Source organism: Trachymyrmex cornetzi, unplaced genomic scaffold, assembly GCF_001594075.2.
Source record: "Trachymyrmex cornetzi isolate Tcor2-1 unplaced genomic scaffold, Tcor1.1 scaffold148, whole genome shotgun sequence".
NCBI lineage: Eukaryota > Metazoa > Arthropoda > Insecta > Hymenoptera > Formicidae > Trachymyrmex > Trachymyrmex cornetzi.
Genome location: NW_017296070.1, coordinates 254,922 through 277,246, shown reverse-complemented (window position 1 = coordinate 277,246; position 22,325 = coordinate 254,922). Strand labels below are relative to the sequence as shown.

Sequence of the window (22,325 nt, the reverse complement as noted above, 5' to 3'; positions counted from 1 at the left end):
AGTTAAATCACATTAATGATCTTTGTAGTGAATAAATACATGTTTAGTAAATATTTACTTACAACTATTCAAACAAATATAATATTTATTAAAATGCAGTATTCTTTTTCTTAGTATATGACAACGCGAAGATGATTGCAATTGATTTTCGTAAAGCGATCATTAACATTTAACTGATAACAATCGCTTTTATATATTTAAACTGTATTTGAAATAATATAAACAAATAAATTTTATAAAATAAAATTTGATAACAGTTGAAAATTAAACAATTAAAAATTAATAAAATAATGCATTAAGCTTTCATTAAGTTGATATTTTCACTTATAAATCTCGACATATGATTTCTATATAAATTCTAAAATGCTGTTTATCACACCATTATTATTAACTGTATTTGAAATAATATAAACAAATGAATTTGGTAAAGTAAAATTTGATAATAAATAGTTAAAAATCAAATCATTAAAAATTAATAAAAATTGCAAGCCATCATTAAGTTGATAAAGTTTATCGATAAATCTCGACATATAGATTCTATATAGATTCCTAATGTGCTGTTTACGCAAGTTTTTCCTTATAATGTTAGAAATTAACACAATTACTCATAATTGCGTCACGATTGGCACAAATGCTTACTTTTTTCTACAACGTTGAGCTCAACGATAATAATACATAAATTTTATTTTCAATGGGAGATGGTAAATGCTTTCTATGACGAGATACTCATCTTTGCAAAGCAGCGTTATTGCCGAAGTTTACCTTCGAAGATATTCCGCGATATATGTTTTGAAGATTGACAGCAACGTTGGAGAGTCGCACCTCGAAATGAGCAAGGTAATCTTTATTATCTTACAGCAGATGAAATCTCGCAGGGTCAAGGAGGCGAACCGTGAAGGTGTGTCATATCTTTACGACACCGATGTCTACGCCACTTTATGGCGCAGGAGTATGTCAATGAAAGGAGATGTGGTATCAGAACAACAATTTGTGTTTTACGTTGACCGACGAAGATTATTACGCAAGAGAATCTTGCCAATCATCCCGTTCGTTACTGGAGATGTTTAATTATCATCGTCATTTAAATCAAGTCGCCGATATATCAGTCGAATTTATAATTACTCTCTCGCTAATTCGCATCGAATTTTTATTTACTCAAAGAAAACTTCAAATTTTTTTTTTTATAAATTGTATTTATTAGTACAAATTGGAAATTCTTGAAAAAGAAATAAGTTATTTTAATCAATCAGTCTTCATAGTATTTAATGTGTGAATGAAATTTATTTTTAGAAAAAAATGGCAGAGAATTAATTGTCTTATTTCCAAAATAAAATGTCGTTTTCAGTTTATGAAGTTTATTTGAGTAGTTTATGAAGTGCGATTGGAGTGAAATTACCTCGTTTTCCTGAGAATGGGAAAATCTGGGTGAAACATTATAGACATGATTCGATCAGAATGTAGTCCGTCTATAAACTATTGCACAAGGTCTATGAAACCTTGGCGCCATGATGAGTAATGTTCTAGAAGAGGGGAGATAAGACAAGGTGTAGGTACACGTAGGTATGTACGAATGGTGGTCGACCAAGGAAGGCGAATGTCATAACTGCTTTCCATAGGTTTCAGTTTCTTCTAATCGGTGCTACCGTCAACGCGTTGTTACATTTTTATCGTTTGTGCCGTTTAACCTGTTAATTAAACATTCATCATAATCGATTAGTGCGTTTCAAATACTTCATATTTCGCGTATTGTACTACTTGTAACACATTTATGCAGTCTTGACTATAAAGATAAAGCACCATCAGTTTATTGCAATTTCTTGAAAAAAGCAGTAATAAAAAACCTATCAAAACTAAAATTGTTATAAAAATAAATATTAATTTTCAATAACACTGTTTTTATTTTTTTTATATATTTTTAAAAATATAGAACGTTTACATTAATTTGTAGAGATGTTTTATTCTTGTGTGCGTTTAATTTCTAAACTCTAGAAAGAATTTAAAATAATTTAAAATTTCAACATCGTTCTCTTTTAAATTCCATGACAGAAATTTAATCATGATTTATTTGTAGCGCGTAAATTTTTTATTTTTGACTTTCGAACTCTATGAAAATTTGCACCTGCTTTTCTCACAAGAAAAGCAATAGATAAGAATGTGGACCTTGAATATTATCACTTTAGGGGAAAACCGGGCGAGAATTTCGTTTATCGTCTCGTATTTAAAAATATGTATATTTATTTATTTTGCGTCGTTTTTCCAGGCAGTCTGCCGCCTGGCATCGGTAGACCGCGATCGGAAGATTTTCACGGAATATTTTTCGCAAATGACGAGTTGCCGTCTGGAGAGAAGATCGAAAGAATCCACCGGCAAGTCTGAGAGGGGATTCCTAAGAGCGGGTCGACGACCGATCGGGTACACGCGAACTCATCTCTGAAAAGGAACCGACTTAAAGTCGCTTAATCGCGATAACGGCTGCGGTGACGAGAGAGAAGTGGGTCTCTTCTCTCGTCAGTCCCTCGTGGTTCACGTCTCTCTTTCGTACTTGATTCTCCAAGTTTCTTCGTTGCAAGACGCAGTCGATGTTCGACGCTTTCAGACGCATGATCTACGCGAGTGTGCGTCGATAACGTGCGTCATATAGTGAAGAAATATCGAGGAAAAATAGTGTCGCGTTCGCAGCTGTCTGCAGTAGACAGCCTTAGTTACGTGGAAGTCACGAGTCTTCACAAGGTAAGGAAGAAAAGAATGCTCTCTTTCTGAATTGTCGAATGATTTACATAAAAAAAAAAAATTGAAACGATTATAGATTTTATATTTGTACATCATGTATTAAAGAGGGAATTTTAAAAAAGCAACAGTTGATCCGACAAATACACCGCATTAATAAATTCGAAAATCCTTGGCGATTTTTTCGCATCTCGTAAAAAGTTAAGTATCTTGGTGAAAAAAAAATCATAGAGAAAAGTTTAAAAAGATATGTCTAATTTAAAAAAAATACAGCTGCAAATTTAAGTTTTGGTTTCATATAGAAACAAAATTTTGTTTTTACGAAACTAATCGTAAATTTGTAGCTGTATCTTTCTATATTTAAGTAATTTAGTAACAAAATCGCGTATATCATAAATTTACGATTTTGTTACTAAATTACTTAAAATTGAAAACTGGTATTTTTTCGATATTTTTTATTTACTTTGAAGTGCTATAACTTGAGAAAACATTGCATAAAAATTAATGAGAAAGTATTTTAAAATAGATTTTCTAAGCTTTAAAATGGTTTTCTTTTTTTAAGTTGGTATTATAAATTTATCAATGACATTGAATTTTTTGTATAAAAACTTATTTTTACAAAATGTTTTTCTTATGAAATTAAAAAGTTTATGGAAAAAAGAAAAAAAGGAAAAATATAATATTCTATTATAGATTTGTATAAATTGTGTCAAAATCTTTTAAAATTAAACTTTTTCAAACTTGTTCAAACTTAACTTAAATTTAATTTAAATTTTAAGACACAAGAACATTGCAAGTGTTACGAACTTATAAAATGTAATGTATGTTATGAAAGAAAAATAATGCTATTATGTATGATTATAGTAAATTGTAATTACATGTATATCAACTTTTTGTATTCTTATTATCTTTAATTTGCCGGACAAAAATTGTTTGGTTACCGATTGATAGTTATTAAACAAATTAAAAAATATATATTATAAGTACAAAATATGAAGTACATAAAATTACTGAGTGATCTTGAAATTGGGATGATGTATTTTTTTTTAGATAAATATATCATTCACAAGAAAAAGTAACGTTTCTGACTCATTCGTAGAAAGGTTAACTCATGTTGTTTCAGTAATCATCCGTGTAATTAAACCACATAATTATTTCGCGCATCTTTGGAATTTTTCATAATAATTATGAACTCGATTATTTTCGAAGCATACAAGAGATGTTAACTTTCGATTAGATGTGCTTATCTATACTTTTTGCAAATGTTCGCAAAGATATCAAATATCTTATAAAAACAAGAACTTGTTATATAATACATTAATACATGGTGCAATTTTTGCATTGAATATGTATTATTGACATTTGTGTACTTTTATAGACATGCGATTTTCATGTTGCAATGGTATTAAGTATTAATTGCACATCATTAATATAGTCTTCGAGTTTCATTTAAAATTATAATATCAGTAACAACAGTTCACTTGCGGTTTTTTTAAAATAATATCTAAGCTTATGAAGGATAAGAATGTGAGTGCAAGGAGAACGGTATGCACTTTTTTGCCTCGTTTATTTTACATTTGCAATACAATCGATAAATACATCCGCATTCTATTAAATTTATTAACTCATACTTTTTCACACATAATATAAATTGTTTTTCAAAATAATATTTTAACATGTACTAAAATATTTGCATTAAATCTTATCGTAACATTTTTTAATGCTTGTTGAAAATCATATTTCCAAGTCCAAACTACATCGCACTTCCCATATTGTCAGTATTTTATTCAATTATCTTGCCGTGAATATATTGGATTTACGAGGTAAGTCTCACGTTCGAAAACACATCAGGCGCATGTGCAGAAATGCGACGATTATCTCGGTGACTTATTTATTATGTGAAACACTCATTGTTAAGCAGTATATCGTGCACGTTACACTGCACTATACGATCGTTCCAGTGATAAAAAGAGGCTTCGTGCACTTCAATAGAACATTATATACACCTGATTTAATATTTTTTTAAAACGAACGAATTTTTTCAGAAATATTTTGCAATACTTTGCAGCCTCATATCTTCTTCGATCTTTTTGTTGCAATAACACAAATGCAATATTTGATATTTTTTTACTCTTGCATTTTAAGTGATTTAAAAATTCTGATAACTCTTAAATAATCTGAAATATTTGAGCAAGTAATTACTGGCTAATTATATATTTTATATATATTACATAAAAAATTTGCAAATCCCATATTAGGATTTCTTTTCCAAAATATTTTAAGCGTGTTTTTACTCGCGTATTTTTATAATTCAAAAGATTAGAAAAAAAAAGAATATAGCTGTAGGAATTCTGTCACGGTTGTTAAACGAAATGTCAAAAATTCCTCGGCGAAGAATTTCACTCACCATCCGCATGCCGCGGAATAAAAATCATATCATAATCTTCGCGTCGAGCGGGCTTACCTGTTTTCTTCTTATTTTTTGATCTGCAACATGTCTAGTGCCGTTCCTATGAGCGACAGCCACATTAACATTCGACGTCAACGTCGACGTTTTACGAAGTCGCATGTCTTTTTATTTCCCGACGTATCACGTCGCGGCGCGGCGACCGGAGTGAATATCTTGCGCTCGCGCCACGCTATTTCCGAGATCAAACTGGTTGTAATTGTTGAACGATTGCGTTCAACGATGAATACGAGCGCGCAATTTCTGATCAATTTCGCAGACATTATATTACATCAATCATAATATCCTGAGACTAAGTTCCCTATAATTGCGCGAGTATCGAAGCGAATGTCTTGAACGTTTCTTACGAGACATGTAAAATCTTTAGGCGTAATTTGCACTATGCAAAAATTCCTAAATATAATTATTGTATCACGAAAATATTATATTATAAAAATCGATTTATTAATCACACTATTTAAATACTGTTAATTTAGCCGAAAAACGAGCCTAAAAATGAATAATTTAATAATAAGTATTACCTAATATATATATACATAAAAAAATTTGTAAATCATAATAATACGAATAGTTTAATAAAAATCAATAGTTAAGTAGCAAATAAAGTACATTATTTAAATATAAAAAATCTTTCTTACAAAGTATATTTAAATGTAAAAACTTTCTTACAAGGCATGTAAAATCGATATATTAGCTTATACATTGTAAAAGTTCCTGAATATAATTATTGTATTACAAAAATATTATAACAATTATATAATTTACTCACACTATTAAAGTCCTATTAATTTAGTTCAAAAGCAATTTAAAAAATGTAATAAATTAAATAATACAAATTAATATTTTAAATGCAAAGATTTACAACTGACTCATAACAAGAAAAATAGTTTAAATAGTTTACAAATCAACAAATAAGTAGCGAATAAAGCATTTTTTTTTAATTTAAACTCATGTTCGAAGGATATTTTTTAATTATGTGTTTATTTTGTATTATTATACACTGAAAAAAAATTTATTATATCTTAATAAATATTTCTTTAAATATTTATAAGTAAACATTTATTGAATGTTACCGAATGTTAATATTTATTTGATACAAGAAGCATTAATTTGGTTTAACTATCATTTTCTTTAATAAGTAAATGTTTACTTATAAATATTTAAAGTAAAGAAGATATAGTAAATTTTTTTTAGTGTATTTATTAAACTTACGATTAAAGTAGCAATCCATCTACGGTGTATGAATGAAACATTGATATTTTCATCCTCTTGCAACTCGGTTTGGTATAAAACCTAGTCAGAGCGAGCGACATTTCCCGATTTTCACGCTGCGGAAGCGCTATTAATTAAATTTTCCTTGCATATACATACTCTGCCGGAAATAATAATTACAAAGTTCCAATTGTGCGAAACGTTACTGCGTAACCGGACTGACAATCAGAGCTCTGCAAATGCAATATCCGGTTTCCTTTATAAAGAGAATCCAGGCACACAAAAGAGACTTCAATCCGAAGCACAATTATCCCCACTTCGTTGGGATGCGCTATAAACGTCCATCAATCTCGTTCGATTCACTTAAAAATACACCGCTCGATCGTTCGGATTTTTGTCGATACAACGATAAAAGCTGAAGCTCTTTGGAATCATGATAGTTCTCTGCAATCGAGCTTCAATAATACTATAATATTCTTCTCAAAATATGGCTGGAAAAACAAATCAACGATTAATAAATAACTTTTAAAAACTATTTGAAGAGTTTGGGATATTTAGAGGTATTGAAAAGCTAAAAGATTGTCTTCAAAATTTTCCTGATATCTCTACTATATTTTTTATTTAAAGTATTCATTGATTTATAATTATAAAATTTAATGCAATATTTTTCTAATACAATAGTAATAGTAATTATACACTTCGAAAAAAGTTTTGCCCTTTTAAAGTGAACACACTCTATTAAAAAATCTAAAACTCATGTTTTTCATTATGAAAACAATGGTATAAATTTCTACAAAACAGCAAAAATACGAACAACTCGTTATACACACTTTTTTAGTGTTTATAAGTTTAGAAAATTTAATGTAATGATTTTATAATGCAATAGTTTATAACTACTTTGAAAAGATTATTGTCATTCTAATTTCGTTGAAAAACTCAACAGATTAAATTGGATCTTATTGTTTAAATGATATTTTTGATGTGAGCGTCATGCGTTGCAATAAAGATAAAAATAAATTAAATTAAAATTTATAATATATACATATATCCAACTCTGTAAACTGCGTGCCAAAATCATTTTCAATCTTGAAACGCAATTATAAGTCAAACTGGAGTAGTAATATCGTAAATTAAACTTATAAGCGATTTAATAATATTAATGTTAATAATATTAATTATTCCGGTAAAAATAAAAATTCAAGTAAATTTTACCAGAAATATTGTATCAATCAGAATTCCGGTTATCTCAACTAGATATCTTAACCAGAAAATTCTGATTCGTCCATTTTTAACCAGAAATTTTTTTCAATGTAAGTATCCGTGTAGAAAATGTTAGACACAACGATTAATTAAACGTTTATGAAATCGGTATAAAAACTAATGTAAAACGTTTTTTTTTACTTGAAAAATTTACGAAGTGCAAAACACAAACGTAGAAACGAGATAAGTTTTACAAAATAATAGTGTGAAAAAAATGAACAATTTCTGAAATGGCTTGGTTATATCACAACGTCATTATATCGCGCGAGTAATCGCGACGACGCCGACGAGGAGTTGTGTCGGTTATAATAGGTTATAATAGGTTTTCATAAAGAAAAAAGAGAGTTGCGACGGTCGAATTATTTCTGATAATAACTCGTGAATGACACATGTTTATTTTCAGTACAATAATTACGCGATAATGAACATTATTCTGTTTATGCTATCGTGTCGACTTTGAGCTCACCTCAATTAAATATTGATAATAAACTGTAGCCGAGGGGGATGTGAGTGCGCGTTTTGAATTAGAAAGAAAACAAAGTCATATCTTTAGCTCAAAATTATATATATTGTATTTTAAAAAAATGACAATTATAATATTCGACAGAGCAAAGTTTCAACTTTCAGGACTTGTTTTTTAAATTGCGGTACGACGAATTTTAACGAAGTTATGAGCAATCAAAGTTAAACTGCACCTTTTATTTAATCCGGATAATTGAGTACGTAACAAAAAATTTTAGAAACATTTTGAAAAAACGATTTTGTAAGGAAAACTTTAAGCTTTTGCGTTAGAAAATCGAAAAATTTACAATTTTTTTTGCAGTATTATGCAGTAGTTTGGTAGAGTTAGCGTTTCAAAACCGAAAAATCATTTCGCGCGTTTCCACGGACTACATACGTATATAGTATATAAATTCACACAAGAATCATACAAGCATTTAAGATCCAGTTAGACCGATTAAGGCTTTGATTTCTACAGTTTGTGTTATCACACATATACGGTCCTATAATATATTATATTGAAATATCTTTTATTATTAAACGTTTGTTTTGTAAGGCTATTTTAAACGTAAATATTTTAAACGTTGCACTTTTTACAGTGTAACACATAAAAACAGTATCAATTATTTTCATAAAGTATTATTTGTGTTAACAAAGGCATAGAATATTTACTTAATTTTGAAAATCGGAGAACAGTATAAAATATCTTTCGAATAATTATTATTAGCGGAAGTGTATATCCATGGCCATCGCCACTTATTGTTAGTCATTGTACTACATTTTGATTTTTATAGCTATTTTGATACAGAAATCTTTTGGATAGATGTAAAAACTGAATACTGGAACAATAATATAGCTTTAAAATTATCAAATGTTCCAAAAAAGTATATCCGAGTAAAAAAAACTTTCAGGGCCGAAGTAAAAAGAAACTTTTTACTGAGTTTTTAATTCACAGTTTTACATATGTGAGTGAAAAATATTTCGGTCAAGGCAGTTTTTTGTGCCTAATAATATTTCTTATGAATTTATATTTAAGTATACATTACATATTTCTAGTTCAAGCTAACTGCGCGCCGACAAATTTGTCGGTCTTGAAACACAATCCTAAACCGAAGTCGGAGTAATAACACAATCACAATTAAATTAACAAGCAATTTGAATAATATTGGTGTTTATAGACATTTTAAGATCTTAATAATTTTTTCTTATTAAGCGAGGTAATATGTTTCGCAATAAAATTACCTTGGCCGGGAATCAAACCTGCATCTCTCGTATTCCGTGCAAGCATCCTTTTTAATTACCAAGGCAAGTTTCTAGTTCTTTTTCGATTATTTTCGTTTTTAGTTATCGTGTTCCCGTTATGTGATTTTTAAATATATATATTAAATTAAAAAGTATAATTAAAAATATTAAATACCATATATTAAGTAAACAGAAAAACGATATTAAAATAAAGTCTATAATTTTTTCGAATACTTTGTAAGTGATTCATATAGATAATATTTAATGAATATGTAAATAAATAAAATGTCCATTTATTGCCGAGCTCGGCAGACAGATTTTACGTGTAAAAACGGCAGGTTTAATGTTCGGCGATTTCTTCGCGAGTGTTAACAAGTCACTAATGATGCTAATTTTGCTCTCACGACGGCAAGTTTCGTGTACGTTCGTTGGTGACACACTTACTGCAGTTGGTTACTTGAACAAATTCAAGAGCTCCGATTATGAATATCTAACATCCTTTTCACTATTATCCTATTAATCTAAACGGTACATATGTTGTGTCGTGTGGCGCATTGCTAGCTTCCTAATAACAGTCAGCTCTAATCAAAACTAAACTGCTAACGTTCAAGTCAATAAACACATCCGAATTTACATCATGGATTTGCGCGATTGTTAATTAAATCAGTCGCTTCTATGTAAAGTTCCTATATCTTATCTTTTTATGAAAAATATTAAAAATGTTTTTTATTTGTGTTAAATCGATCCTCGTTAGAATTTCGGTGTCGAATTTTTAATATATTTAAGTGTTAACATAATGTGATTGTGTTATTTGAACATTTTGTATCAAATGAATATTTTTTCGTTTAATAATCAATATTAAGGTTAAAATAACACAATTTACGTGGAAATAAATAATTAAGTATAATGTATTTTTTTAAAACGTAATTTTTAAGATAAATGAATAAAATGTATTAATTTAATATATTATGTATAAACGTTAATTTTACTGGGACGTGTTACTTTAACATGTTATTATATTTTTTATTTGCTTACAAATTGTGCCAAAGTTATACTTTTATGTTAATTTTTTACATAATATTTGTGTTACAATTTCCTAATATATTAATATAGTGTTAAATTAACATAAAAATATGAATGGATCGTTTAAAATACGTGAAATGTATAAGTTCAACACAAATTTTACAATTATTTATGAGATTGCCGTGATAATCATCTCAAAAATGAATATAATTATTGCTTATTGGTCATCTCAAAGATATTTTATAGAATTCATGATAGAAAGATATTTCATGACATTCATTTTTCTTTGCTAAGTATTTTGATCTTTATCAGGCATTGATCCAAATGTGCTAGATAATTTCAATATCTTATATTAACACAGTAAAAAACATTGAGTATTTGTGTTGGAAACAGTCCACTCACGTTCTTGTTAATCACTTATGAATTTTAACATACTCTAGTGTATATTTCTTAATTTAATATGATTATGTGCTACTTAAGATTTTGTATTAAACTGATATTTAACGTTATTTTTTGGTGTCAAAATGACATAATTTATCAGTAAGTGAGTAAGTAACATAAAAATAATGTGTTTTTAAACGTAAATTTTGAGATGAATAAAATACGTGTTAAGTTAACATATCATAAATGTTAATTATATTTAAAAAATATATTTCTACAGTTTATTTACAAATTGTTTTAGCATTATCTTTTTTGTGATAATTTTTTTTACAATATTTGTGTCTTTCTAACATTCATCTTATGTTAAATTAACACTCGGATATACTAAAAATTCAACACAAAATTTTAACAAGGATTCGAATGGATTGTTTCTTGTGGATTGATACAAATATACAATGTTTTTTACTATATATGTATTTGCGGCTGATAATTATGTTGCTGTGGAATTATCGTTACGTTTTATAACATCAATTGTGTAGCTACTTTGATTGGCTGAATCATACCGTGCAAGTTTCTTTCGCCGTCACGGGGTCTAGCGGAGGGTCCAGAATCTTCCGTTGTCTTCGATGGTCATCCGGTCGCCGGTGTCGTCGGTGCATGATCATTTACGAGATACTCGTTCGTGACTGATTTGTCTGCTCTACGGGTGGGGGATACTATGCCGATATAAGCGGAACATGGGCCCAGCATCCGCAGTCAGCCAGTCAGTCATTCAGTCATTCGGTCATTCAGTGCCCAGTAAAATAGTGCCCGCCCGCCCGGTAGGTTCCTTTCACTTTTCGTGTGCTTGCTTCTCTGTCGGCCGCTGCGTCTTATCACACCTCGAAACTTCGCGCCCGCGATGTACGTACCGTTGCGTAATCCGATTTATTACGCGAACGTGAGACGAATTGCCACTAAGAACCTTTTGGTTGCAATAATTCGAAATTTTATCAGTTTCTTTGTCTTATCTCTTTCTCGGGTTTATCTTGCGACCTCGCGAGTTTCCGAAATTCCATGCCAGTACATGAGCTAAATCGTTCGGAGCTCGATTTGATATTTATTTTTTGTTTTGTTTTTAATTAAAAATTCCAAAACTTGAAGTAATGAGCGATCAGTTAAATTGTTAAAATAGAACTCGGGTTGTAGTTATTACCGCAGTGTCGGTAACGCGAATTAATATTTTTATTGTACATATGGCACATTTGATAGATAAAATATGGGCGATTCAAATAATCTCCATATTGGTGGAGAATTTTTTCGGAAATTATAATAATTGTACATATTTGTACTTACTGTAGGGAATCGAGGATACTAAATATAGTGCATTGTTATCTGAAATGCAGAACTATAGTGTAAAACTACAGTGCAAAGTCATCGCATATCTGACAGAAATAGTCCGCGAGCATAACACGTTAATCCATAACCTGTAATGCTATGTAGATATGTTCATGTTAAATTCAATAATTACGTGGTCAATTGCGCGGTTTATTGGGGTTTAATGATTGAGTAAGGTAATAGCTCAAATTAAACTTTCACAAGCTCTTAATTAGTTGTAACATTTTTAATTAATGTAAATTTTGCGATGAATCATGGAAAAAAACAAGAGAAAATAGAAGAATATACTCATATATTGCAAATCCGTAAACTTTCTGTTCCTTTATCGCTTCTGTATTAATATCAAATACAAAAATTAAGAAATATGTAATTATATAAAATCATAATATATTATAAAAATTATAATGTATAAGAACCATAATTTTTGAATTCTTCAAAGCAAATTTTGTTTCGAATTTTTTCGAGTGGATTAATGTTTTACTTTCAAATATTCTGTACTGTTTAAATTTGAAGTTTAAAACTTCTTAATTATCTCTTTAGTACTTCTTTATTAATAATGTAAAAATGATAAAATATGTATTCATATGAAATTAGAACATATTACAGAAACTACGATGTATAAGAGTGAACTATTACTTTCGAATTCACAGAAGCAAATTTTATTTCGAATTTTTTCAAGTCGTGAGTTAATATTTTCTTTTCAAGTCTTATATTTTTTAAATTTGCTTAAACCTTTCCTTTATCTCTTTAATAATTTTATTAATATTATAAATTCTTTATTAATATATTACAAAAATTATAATTTATCAAAATAAATCAATATTTTCAAATTTCTAGAAGGAAATTTTATTTCAAGTCGGTGAGCTAATATTTCATTTTCAAGTCTTTTGAATTTCTTAAATTTGATGCGCTTAAATCTCTATTCAGATTGTGTACATTGTTTAAATCCTGTCTTGAAATTACGCTGTAAAGACTTTTCAACTTAGAACGTTCAATTCTGGGAAATGTAGGAATGTAACAAGGCGTTCGCTATAAGTCCTGATTAATCTAACACAATAATAAAAGCGGCCGATGGACACGTCGGAGTGTACATGACGTGTAAAGCCGGTCTCACGCTAGAAATGGAAATACATCGTCTCTCTCTTTCTCTCTCTCTCTCATCGTGTACATACCCAATATACATACACCAGACCTGTTTGGTGTCCGTAAAACGCGTCATCAATTCGCGCGGTGCTTATGTTAAAACGCTGATCGATGAAGTCGCGCAGGTGTTGTGGACGAACACCTTTCATCATGAATCGATATTTTCTCGGAAGCTCTTGCCGCCGCATTTCCCGAGTTCACGGTGCTTTTATCCATTTCTAGGGATATCCGGTCACGGAAAAATTCTGCGACCACACGTACTGTTAAATTGACTCGCACTTGCACTGGACTGAGCGTTGAGCTCCTTGGACCGTGAATTTTCCATCCAGTGCGACGTTCACATGTACACATTCCACAAAGAGAACGCCAGCGAATTGAAATAATCGTTTTTCTAGTAATAAAATACAAATGTTAATAAAAGATAAATCAAGTTTAAAATAATACAGAAACAAAGACTTAATAAATATCTACTTAAATTAGGATTAATTTGAATTAAAATAGAATTTATATAAGCTGAACCAAGTTAAATTTTAATAGATATTAATTAAGTAGGAAATATTAAATTACAAAAAAGTTATACTAAATAAAGGAAATGTTATAACAATATAAAATATGATACGTTTCAATCCTTTTGAGTCATTTTCAATGTCGTATGATAAAAGATAAAAACAGTGTATATAATTATAGTAAAGCTATAAATAATAAATTGCTCATAATAATTGTTGCGATGGTTTTGAAACGATGGTTTCAAAACGATAACAATTAAGAAAATAATACATCTCGAAATTGATAGAAAAATCTATTCTATTTTATAAAATATTCTCGAGAATCGAAGTACCAGCGTCTTATACTAATGATATTGACGAGAACCTTTTCAATGTAAAGATATACTTATCGAAGCAAAGAAAGGCGAAGATAAAGTAACGAGAAAGGTGAAGTATGATAAAATTGGTAAAATACCTAGAATGCTTGTATTTTAAAAGTGTTCTTACTGACGCCAATCATATCGAAATTGACAAGAAAATCTCGAATAAACTTGCGCTCATATTTCATAAAGACTGCGTGAGAAGAAATGTGCAAACTGATAACAACTTGAAACGTCAGGAATTTTATGTATTAACAAAGAAAGTTATATTTTTCTTACAAAGTGATTGATGTAAGGAAAAATTATTATTTTTTTCTTATTATAACTTTCCATATTGATTCATAAAATAATATATACACTGAAAAAATTTACTAAATCTGAATATATATTTCTTTAAATAGTACTGTAAGTAAACATTTATTTACGGTACTGATTAAAGAAATATATATTAAGACTTAGTAAATTTATTTACCGTGAATAAATATTTGCTCAATAAAAAAAATGGATAGTTAAATTAAATTAGTGATTCTTATACCAAATAAATATACGTTAATCTTAATAAATATTTACTAAAAAATATTGAAAAGAATGAAAATTTAGCATTTTTTTAAATGTATACAGGATCCAGTTATCGCACTACTTTTTAAGAACGTGTTCCTGAAACAATTTTTGGTTTTGTGATTCGAGAGAGAGAGAGAGAATTTTAGTCGCTACTAATTAAAAAAAATATAGCCTCAACATTTTCGTATTAGGCTTTTCGACTTAAAATTATCACAAGAACGTGTTCTTAAAGGTAATGCAGTAGTTGCAGGGGGGATACCCTCTATATATAGATATTTCATGAAAGCAATATAGGATCATTAGTGAAATGAATAGGGACATTGATAGGAGACAATAATATAAATGTTCTCTGTCAATGAGGTAATGATGTAGTAGCAAAAAGGAAAGTTACATTGAAATTAAGTATAGTAGATAAGAACCTAGAATATTCGATAACTCTGCGTTATCCGACGCGATAATGTCACCTTTATACAGCTTTACATAAATTTACATTAATTTTGTGAACCTTGTATTTTGCGAAAGCTGCTTACACACAAGTCACATAAAAATAAATTCTGTATTGATTAATAATTATTCTGAATATTTAATGATACATTACGTCAAATTCTGAACATTTTACATAAAACTACACAAAGTTATTAATATCTGTATAAAAATTTATGGTATTTATAATGACTCTACATTTAGCTCGACATCGACATGCGATTCGTAGCTGCTGTTCGGAAATAAAATTATATAATTTTGTTAATTAATCGCGGGCAAAAAACTCATGTATGCTGTTAGAACGTAGTTCGTGCATATCACGAAGGTCATCTAACAGCTAAACTAATATTAAAAAATAGATTGTACATATGTATATGTCTTACGTGTAATAGGGGAAAATAAATCGCTCGCTAATTTGATGTGATTGACTGTTTGCAATGTGTCTCACAGTCAGTAATATAAAGTGGCTTCACCTTCACCTTATAGTCGATGCACTCATCGACGCATATCACCTTTCGTAGAAATTATATAAAAGGCCCGCTTTCTTAAATCAAGCGACGGTTGCACTTCAAGGACTGCGTAGCCCGGATTATCGATTAGTCCTTTACATGCAAGGCTACTGTTGGTTAACATTAATCGGTTCATTTGATCAGCGCGGCTTTTAGATCGATTAAATTATACTTGTGTACGTGAGGCACGCAAATAAACCTTGATCGAAAATTACCAATATTTCTTTAATGGATAGTTCATAATTAATTATTTAGTTACCTGAATATATATACAATTATTTTTCATACTGTGTGTTTAAGTATCTACTTTCTTCTTTTACGAACGTAAAATCATATGTTTGCCACAACGAAAAATACTGCATTTTTTATTAAAATTTTGTTATAAGAAAATATGCATCTCGTAAAAAAGTTACATGAAATATTGTAACGTACTTTTTAAAATGTATATTTCTTTATATATCTTATGCTACTTTATACTGAGAAATAAGGAAATATTTTCCTATTTCCTTGCTAAGAACTTACAAATTATTATTGCAATAATTGCATCTAGTAATTGTTCTTTTAAAAATAGCGACAATTTCAGAAAAAATAGATACACGCAGCAAGAAAATATTACACGTATATGCTATATAGCTTTGATATATCGTCAGTTTTTTGTTATTCTTTTATTAATTACAGCTCAAAACCCAATACGCATGATGAACCGAATGGTTGCGTTACTAGTGGCAGCTGTAATTGCTGTTACAGCTACACATGCGGAAGAGGTATGTACAATAATCCAAATATTGCATATATTAATCCATTTCTGTAATAATAAATAAATCATCACAAGTTTCCAATGCATTATAATGTATGCGAATTATTATCGTAATCAGCGTTGATTATAATTGGTAATATGAAATAGTTCCAAATTAGACAGCAATCATTATGCGACATTCGTAAATGGCGATTATAATGCAACGAGCAAATCGAAAAATATATAAGTGCGCTCTTAAAGAAAAAATTTCATCTTTGAATTATCTCTTTATTAATTTAAAGAAGAACATTTTGAGAATATCTCGAATATTATAATTAATTTTATCGGAGAAAATATCATTTTACTTTTTTGTTCTCTTATTCCAGTAGTATTTTCACTTAATTTTTAATTCTTAAAATACTTAAGTAACATTAAAAATAAAAAAAGTAAAATTATTATATTAAAAATCAAGGATCTAAGGAAAAGTTAATTGAATTCAAAAATTGAAAGTTTTTAAAAGATGATATCTAATTAACTCCTCTTTTTAAAAAAAAGAAATTTTATTTTTATTGGGTAAAACTGTTTGCTATTTTTCGAAAGAACTACAAGCTGTTATTGTTAGTAAATATATTGATCGTATCAAATCTATTCGATTAGGAATTGGTGGCGGTCGTCCATCTAACATCATTTTCCTCAAGAAATGTCACGGGTAACTTGAAGATTGTTCAAACTCCCTTGGATGGACCTGTTACTATCACTGGCACGATCTCCGGACTCACAGGAGGGCTACACGGTTTTCATGTGCACGAAAAGGGAGATTTGAGTGAGGGTTGCAAATCCGCGGGAGCGCACTTCAATCCCGAGAACGTGAGCTCCTACAGCAGCCTACCTTTATACAATTTTCCTATTATAATTGCTAAAATTCTATCTCTTGTTCTTATTTTATGATAATAATTAATTCAGAATTAATTAGTTACTACAGTTTTGACCACAAGCATAAAGCACTTTCAATTTATTGAATTTTCTTGAAAAATACAGTGAGAAAAGGGAAGGACTAACAAAATATTAAGATTGTTATAAAAATAAATATTATTTTTCAATAAAATTATTTTTAATTTATTTTTCGTTAGATATAGAATGTTTATATCAATTTATGGAAATGTTTTATACTTAAGGTCAAGACTTCTTTTCTCTTTTTATTATAATGTATAACCTTTTAAAAAATTTTCATTTTTAATAAAATTCTATCTCTTGTTCTTATTTTATGATAAAGTTCTCTGCTTTTTAGCTTCTCTGCTTTATGATAGTTTTTCATTAATCTACTTCTTCAACTACTTCGTGCTATTAACTTGTTAGAATACTCACGGCGCTCCGGAAGACACTGTCAGACATGTCGGCGATCTAGGAAATATCATGGCCAATCCTGACGGAGAAGCGATAATAAATATCACTGACAATATCATCTCGCTTAGAGGATCGAATAGCATCGTGGGACGGTCCATAGTTGTACATTCCGACGAGGACGATCTTGGCAAGGGCAATCATTCTCTTTCTTCGACAACCGGAAATTCTGGCGATCGTTGGGCTTGCGGTGTCGTTGGCATCGAGTAGGTTACAGCTTCACAAATACGTTTCTGTTATTTTTATTTGCGCTTTGTGTTATTAAATTTCCGTTATGATTTTTTATATTGACGTATTTTCTTCATATAATATAAAGCTTATAACTCTTAATTCTCATGTAGCATCTGTCATTCATGATGCAATAATTTTCAGATTTCCGACAAAAACATTAAGATGTTTTAATTTTATTTGCTTATTGCTTATTTGTCGCTAAATTCTTATATGTTTCAACTTTGTTTTGTAAATAAATGTTTAAAAAAATATTACTACAGATAACAACGAAAAATATACGCATTTAGTGCAGTAAAAACTTTTCTAATATCTGACTGAGAGATTGAGATTGAAATTGGATTGATGTTTGACCTACCAAAGCAAAGTTTATTTATTTAATATTGATTTTCTTTCTTCTGATTGGTTAAATTGCAATATAATCTTAATCTCAATCTCTAGGTACAGGCGTTAATGACGTTTGTAATATATATTTTATAATATTTTATGTAAGTAATATCTCTATTATATTATTATTATTATGATATTAATATTATTTGTACACGGTTACACACAATAATCCTAATATCTTTTCATGAAAAAAATAAAGTTAAACAATCGCACCTTACTGTGTTCTACACATTACAGAAAAATCTGAGGTACTTCGAAGGAAAATGTCAACGGTCGACGGAAGAGAAACAAAAAAGGATCAATACCACCCGTAGATTTGATTAGGAATTTGCCCTGTTTAGAATTGACTCAATATTGTTTAAACGTTACTTTCTATGTGATTCTTTCTTTATGAAATGACTTGTATACATTTTATATGATTTATAAAAGAATTTTGTCGTTTGTAATAAACTGAAAAATGAATGTAGAATTATAGTAGGAACGACACGTGCACTATGTAAATGTGTTGTAACTTTTTCTCTGTCTATTGATTCATAGTGTGTCTATGTTTTGTACGTAAATTGTTGATGATACATTAACAAATGTTTTGTTCCTCTATGTTATTTCCCCAATATATCCCCTCTTGTTCTATCCAATCGCTTTTTTGTGCTTTGATAAGAAAAATATGTTTTTAAAAATATATATACCTTTTTAAAAATATATACTATGCTATAAGCGCAATATGAAAATGCCTCTATAAATTATTTCACGATCATACACGTTTAGATCTAAATGATACGCGCATTATATACTTTTGTATAGTTAAGAGAGAAGCCGATTAATCTGCATTTTTCTCGGACTATAATAAAGTGGCGCCGTGATAATACTTTAATAATTTATGACCTTCCTCTGCAAAATACTAATAAAGTCTGGAAAGTTAATAACACCGTTTTCCATAACGATTATTCAAAAGTAATATCTGGACAATCGTGTAATAAATATCATAAAGGTCGCAATTTATATTAATCGCAAAAGTTACTAATATATTTTCTCTCTCTCTTTCTCTCTCAGAATGCAGTAAAAGAATTTACAAAAAAATATATAATTATTAGAAACAAAATATAAATTTTTAAGACTTAATTTTTAAGCATCACGTTATTTAGCATAGAGTCTTAACATATAGTCTCAGTTGTACCGATGTTTTTAACGCATTTTATGCTTATTTTTTCGTGTCGTTGCCAATATATTTGTTGTTTGAGTAATACCAATAAATATTAATGCTTTTAAGAATGCTTGCAATATTTATTCTGCTTGTGACTACCGTAACACAATCGCAATACGATTCATATAGAATTTGCAATTCAGATTTATGCGATGTGTTGAAGTGTAGTACGTATTTCATTTAAATGTAGATACAAATCTCAGGTCTCATCGTGCATTATTGCATTTTGCACGTAATTAGATACGTGGCAGATGCACGCAGTTTGCGGCGCAAAATTGCGTTGCTCTATGAATTTTTTGATTGCCGGAAATACCGGTAATAACGTCGTGCATTTCACATAATGTTGTGCAATTCAATTGAAAGTACAATTATCGATTTCTTCAATGTTGTTGTTTCTAGGTCGTCGTACGGCAAGTGGAATTCTGGCTCATTTACTACGCCGAGCGTATCGATCCTTGTGATATTCTGCCTCATCGCAGTACATCAACACCTCAAGTTCTAACTCCCATGGGAGCTCCAAGTAATTCCGTGTCTTGTTCGAAGATAAGTAAATTACATTTGCATCTCACAAATAGCGAAAGCTGCGACCATCCGACTATTCGTCAACAATAATATATCAGCAGTAACAAAATTTTAACTACCGCTATAGAGCGTCGCAGAATAGCGTTATGTCAGTAATCGTTAATTATTTTGACGTAAATGTAATTTACCGGCCGATTACTATAAATCTCATTGCAATAAACCGACGAGTAGTTCGATTTTTTATGTATCGGTGAACATCAAACTATATCAGATTGATATATCGAAAGATCAAGTTTTTCAATCAAGTTTTTTAATTTAATTTAACTAATAAATAAACAACGAAAAATTTCGTATTTATATGCATACATATGATTTAATATTGTGCAATATTAATAAATTTAGCAATAATACTTACAATTAGAAATATTTAATTTACCATAAGTCTGAACGTAAAATGATTTGTTCGAAACACGTCTAATATATGTACATACGTAAATATACTGTGAATTACGTATATAACAATTTGCAATTTTGCATCTACTTAATTATTTAATTAATTACAAACGTACATAATAAGAATCAACTTATAAATGTTATTTGTTATAGGATAGTCAATTTCATTATTTGTATCCTTAGTATAATATGAGGCTACAATTTCTTTGTATTTGTAACATGCATTTTTGCAAGATCTAGAGTTTATATACATATAATTGTAATTTTTTTAACAGCTATATTCCTCAATTTTTTAAGTGTATACATGTTGATCGATAAATTCACTTTATTCGATGTACAACTTTTTCGATCGATGTTTCTTTATTGTAAATGTAAAAAAAACTGTATTTATTAAAATAAAATTCTTGATTAATTGTAAAAATCGTCTTGTTTTCTATTATGATCAATCTCATCTAATTGTAAATCTAATTGTAAAATTATTTATTAGTAAATTTTTAAGTAAAGATTAAGTAAATCTTTTAAGTAAAAATTGGAGTACGAGTTTAGTGCAAACACAGTTATATGTGTTCAAATTTGAACATTTAAAACTAGAATATTCAACTTTCTTATGAATTAATTATTTTATTAAGAATAACTACATTTGTTGCGCTAGACTCTTATACTCTATATTAGAGAGAGAATCCTATTTTAATTTTATATTTATTTTAATTTTAAGAGTTTTTTTGTTCGTTTAAATCATTAAGATGCTACTAATAATATTAATATATTCTGTATTAACTTCACTATATAATAAATAACGCGTAAATATCGAAAATATTTTTTTACATGGAATACACGATGAGCAGAAAAGTTGGAAAAGGAGATTTTAGCCATGCAGTGTTGAACTTTAAATTATAACGTATTATCATTAGGCATGTACCATTACGTGCAGCTACCTGAGGAATGAGCGTAATATCTATATTTACCATGTTCTCATTAACCTATATAGATAGATACGTTTCCATAGTACGGCACGAAACTGCGGATTTACGCGAATCCTAACTGCATGTGAGGAATAAATTTTTCTAGAAGTTGATAGTTCTCTTCTCTTTCCCTGATGGATTTCTGACTCACAAGAGCAGGTCACAGTATCATGAAGTAAAGTTAATAGGTACTGAAGAAACGTACTACGTAGATCTTAGTGACTATCCGTCCTAAATTAAGACGGACGGTCTTAAATTTTAACTCTGCATCCCACTTAAGTGGGATGTAATAATTATTACAATACATCCTAAATCCAAGTTAAGGACACAATTATAAATTGTTGCTCTTTTAAGTAAAGTCCGATCGAAATTTCGGTTTCGGTTTCGGTTTCGATCAGTCTCAGTAAAAAATTAAGGTTTCGGTTTGATTTCGGTCGAAATTAAAAGAAAATTTTGGCGGATAAATGAAACTATACAAGTTGCAACGCGTCGGTGAGGGTTAAAAAAATTGTTCGATTTTAATTATTTACTCGTTGATTAAGCTTAAGGCAATTTGAATACAAACTTTGATGTGATCTTAGTGATAACTGTAATTTGATTTCTTTAAAAGTCGAGGATGAAATATTATTATATTATTATAGTTAGATATTTTAATAAAATCTTGTTTTTTAAAGAGTACAC

General features: G+C 29.3%; 1 protein-coding gene across 4 annotated transcripts; it reads left to right on the top strand.

Annotated features, from left to right (window-relative positions):
• The first annotated feature begins 1,627 nt into the window (after window positions 1-1,627).
• On the top strand, window positions 1,628-20,510 carry LOC108757943 (superoxide dismutase [Cu-Zn]). 4 transcript variants are annotated; one of them, XM_018502648.1, is made up of 6 exons: window positions 1,628-1,716; window positions 2,261-2,412; window positions 16,430-16,515; window positions 17,145-17,354; window positions 17,844-18,094; window positions 20,107-20,509. In XM_018502648.1, exons 3-6 carry the CDS (start codon window positions 16,447-16,449, stop codon window positions 20,207-20,209), a joined length of 633 nt encoding a protein of 210 aa, XP_018358150.1. In that variant the 5' UTR covers window positions 1,628-1,716; window positions 2,261-2,412; window positions 16,430-16,446; the 3' UTR covers window positions 20,210-20,509. The 4 variants fall into 4 exon arrangements, with proteins under 4 accessions (XP_018358150.1, XP_018358151.1, XP_018358152.1 ...); XM_018502649.1 differs by lacking the exons at window positions 1,628-1,716; window positions 2,261-2,412 and adding an exon at window positions 2,537-2,730; XM_018502650.1 differs by lacking the exons at window positions 1,628-1,716; window positions 2,261-2,412 and adding an exon at window positions 11,536-11,638 and having other exon boundaries at window positions 20,107-20,510.
• The last annotated feature ends 1,815 nt before the right edge of the window (window positions 20,511-22,325 follow it).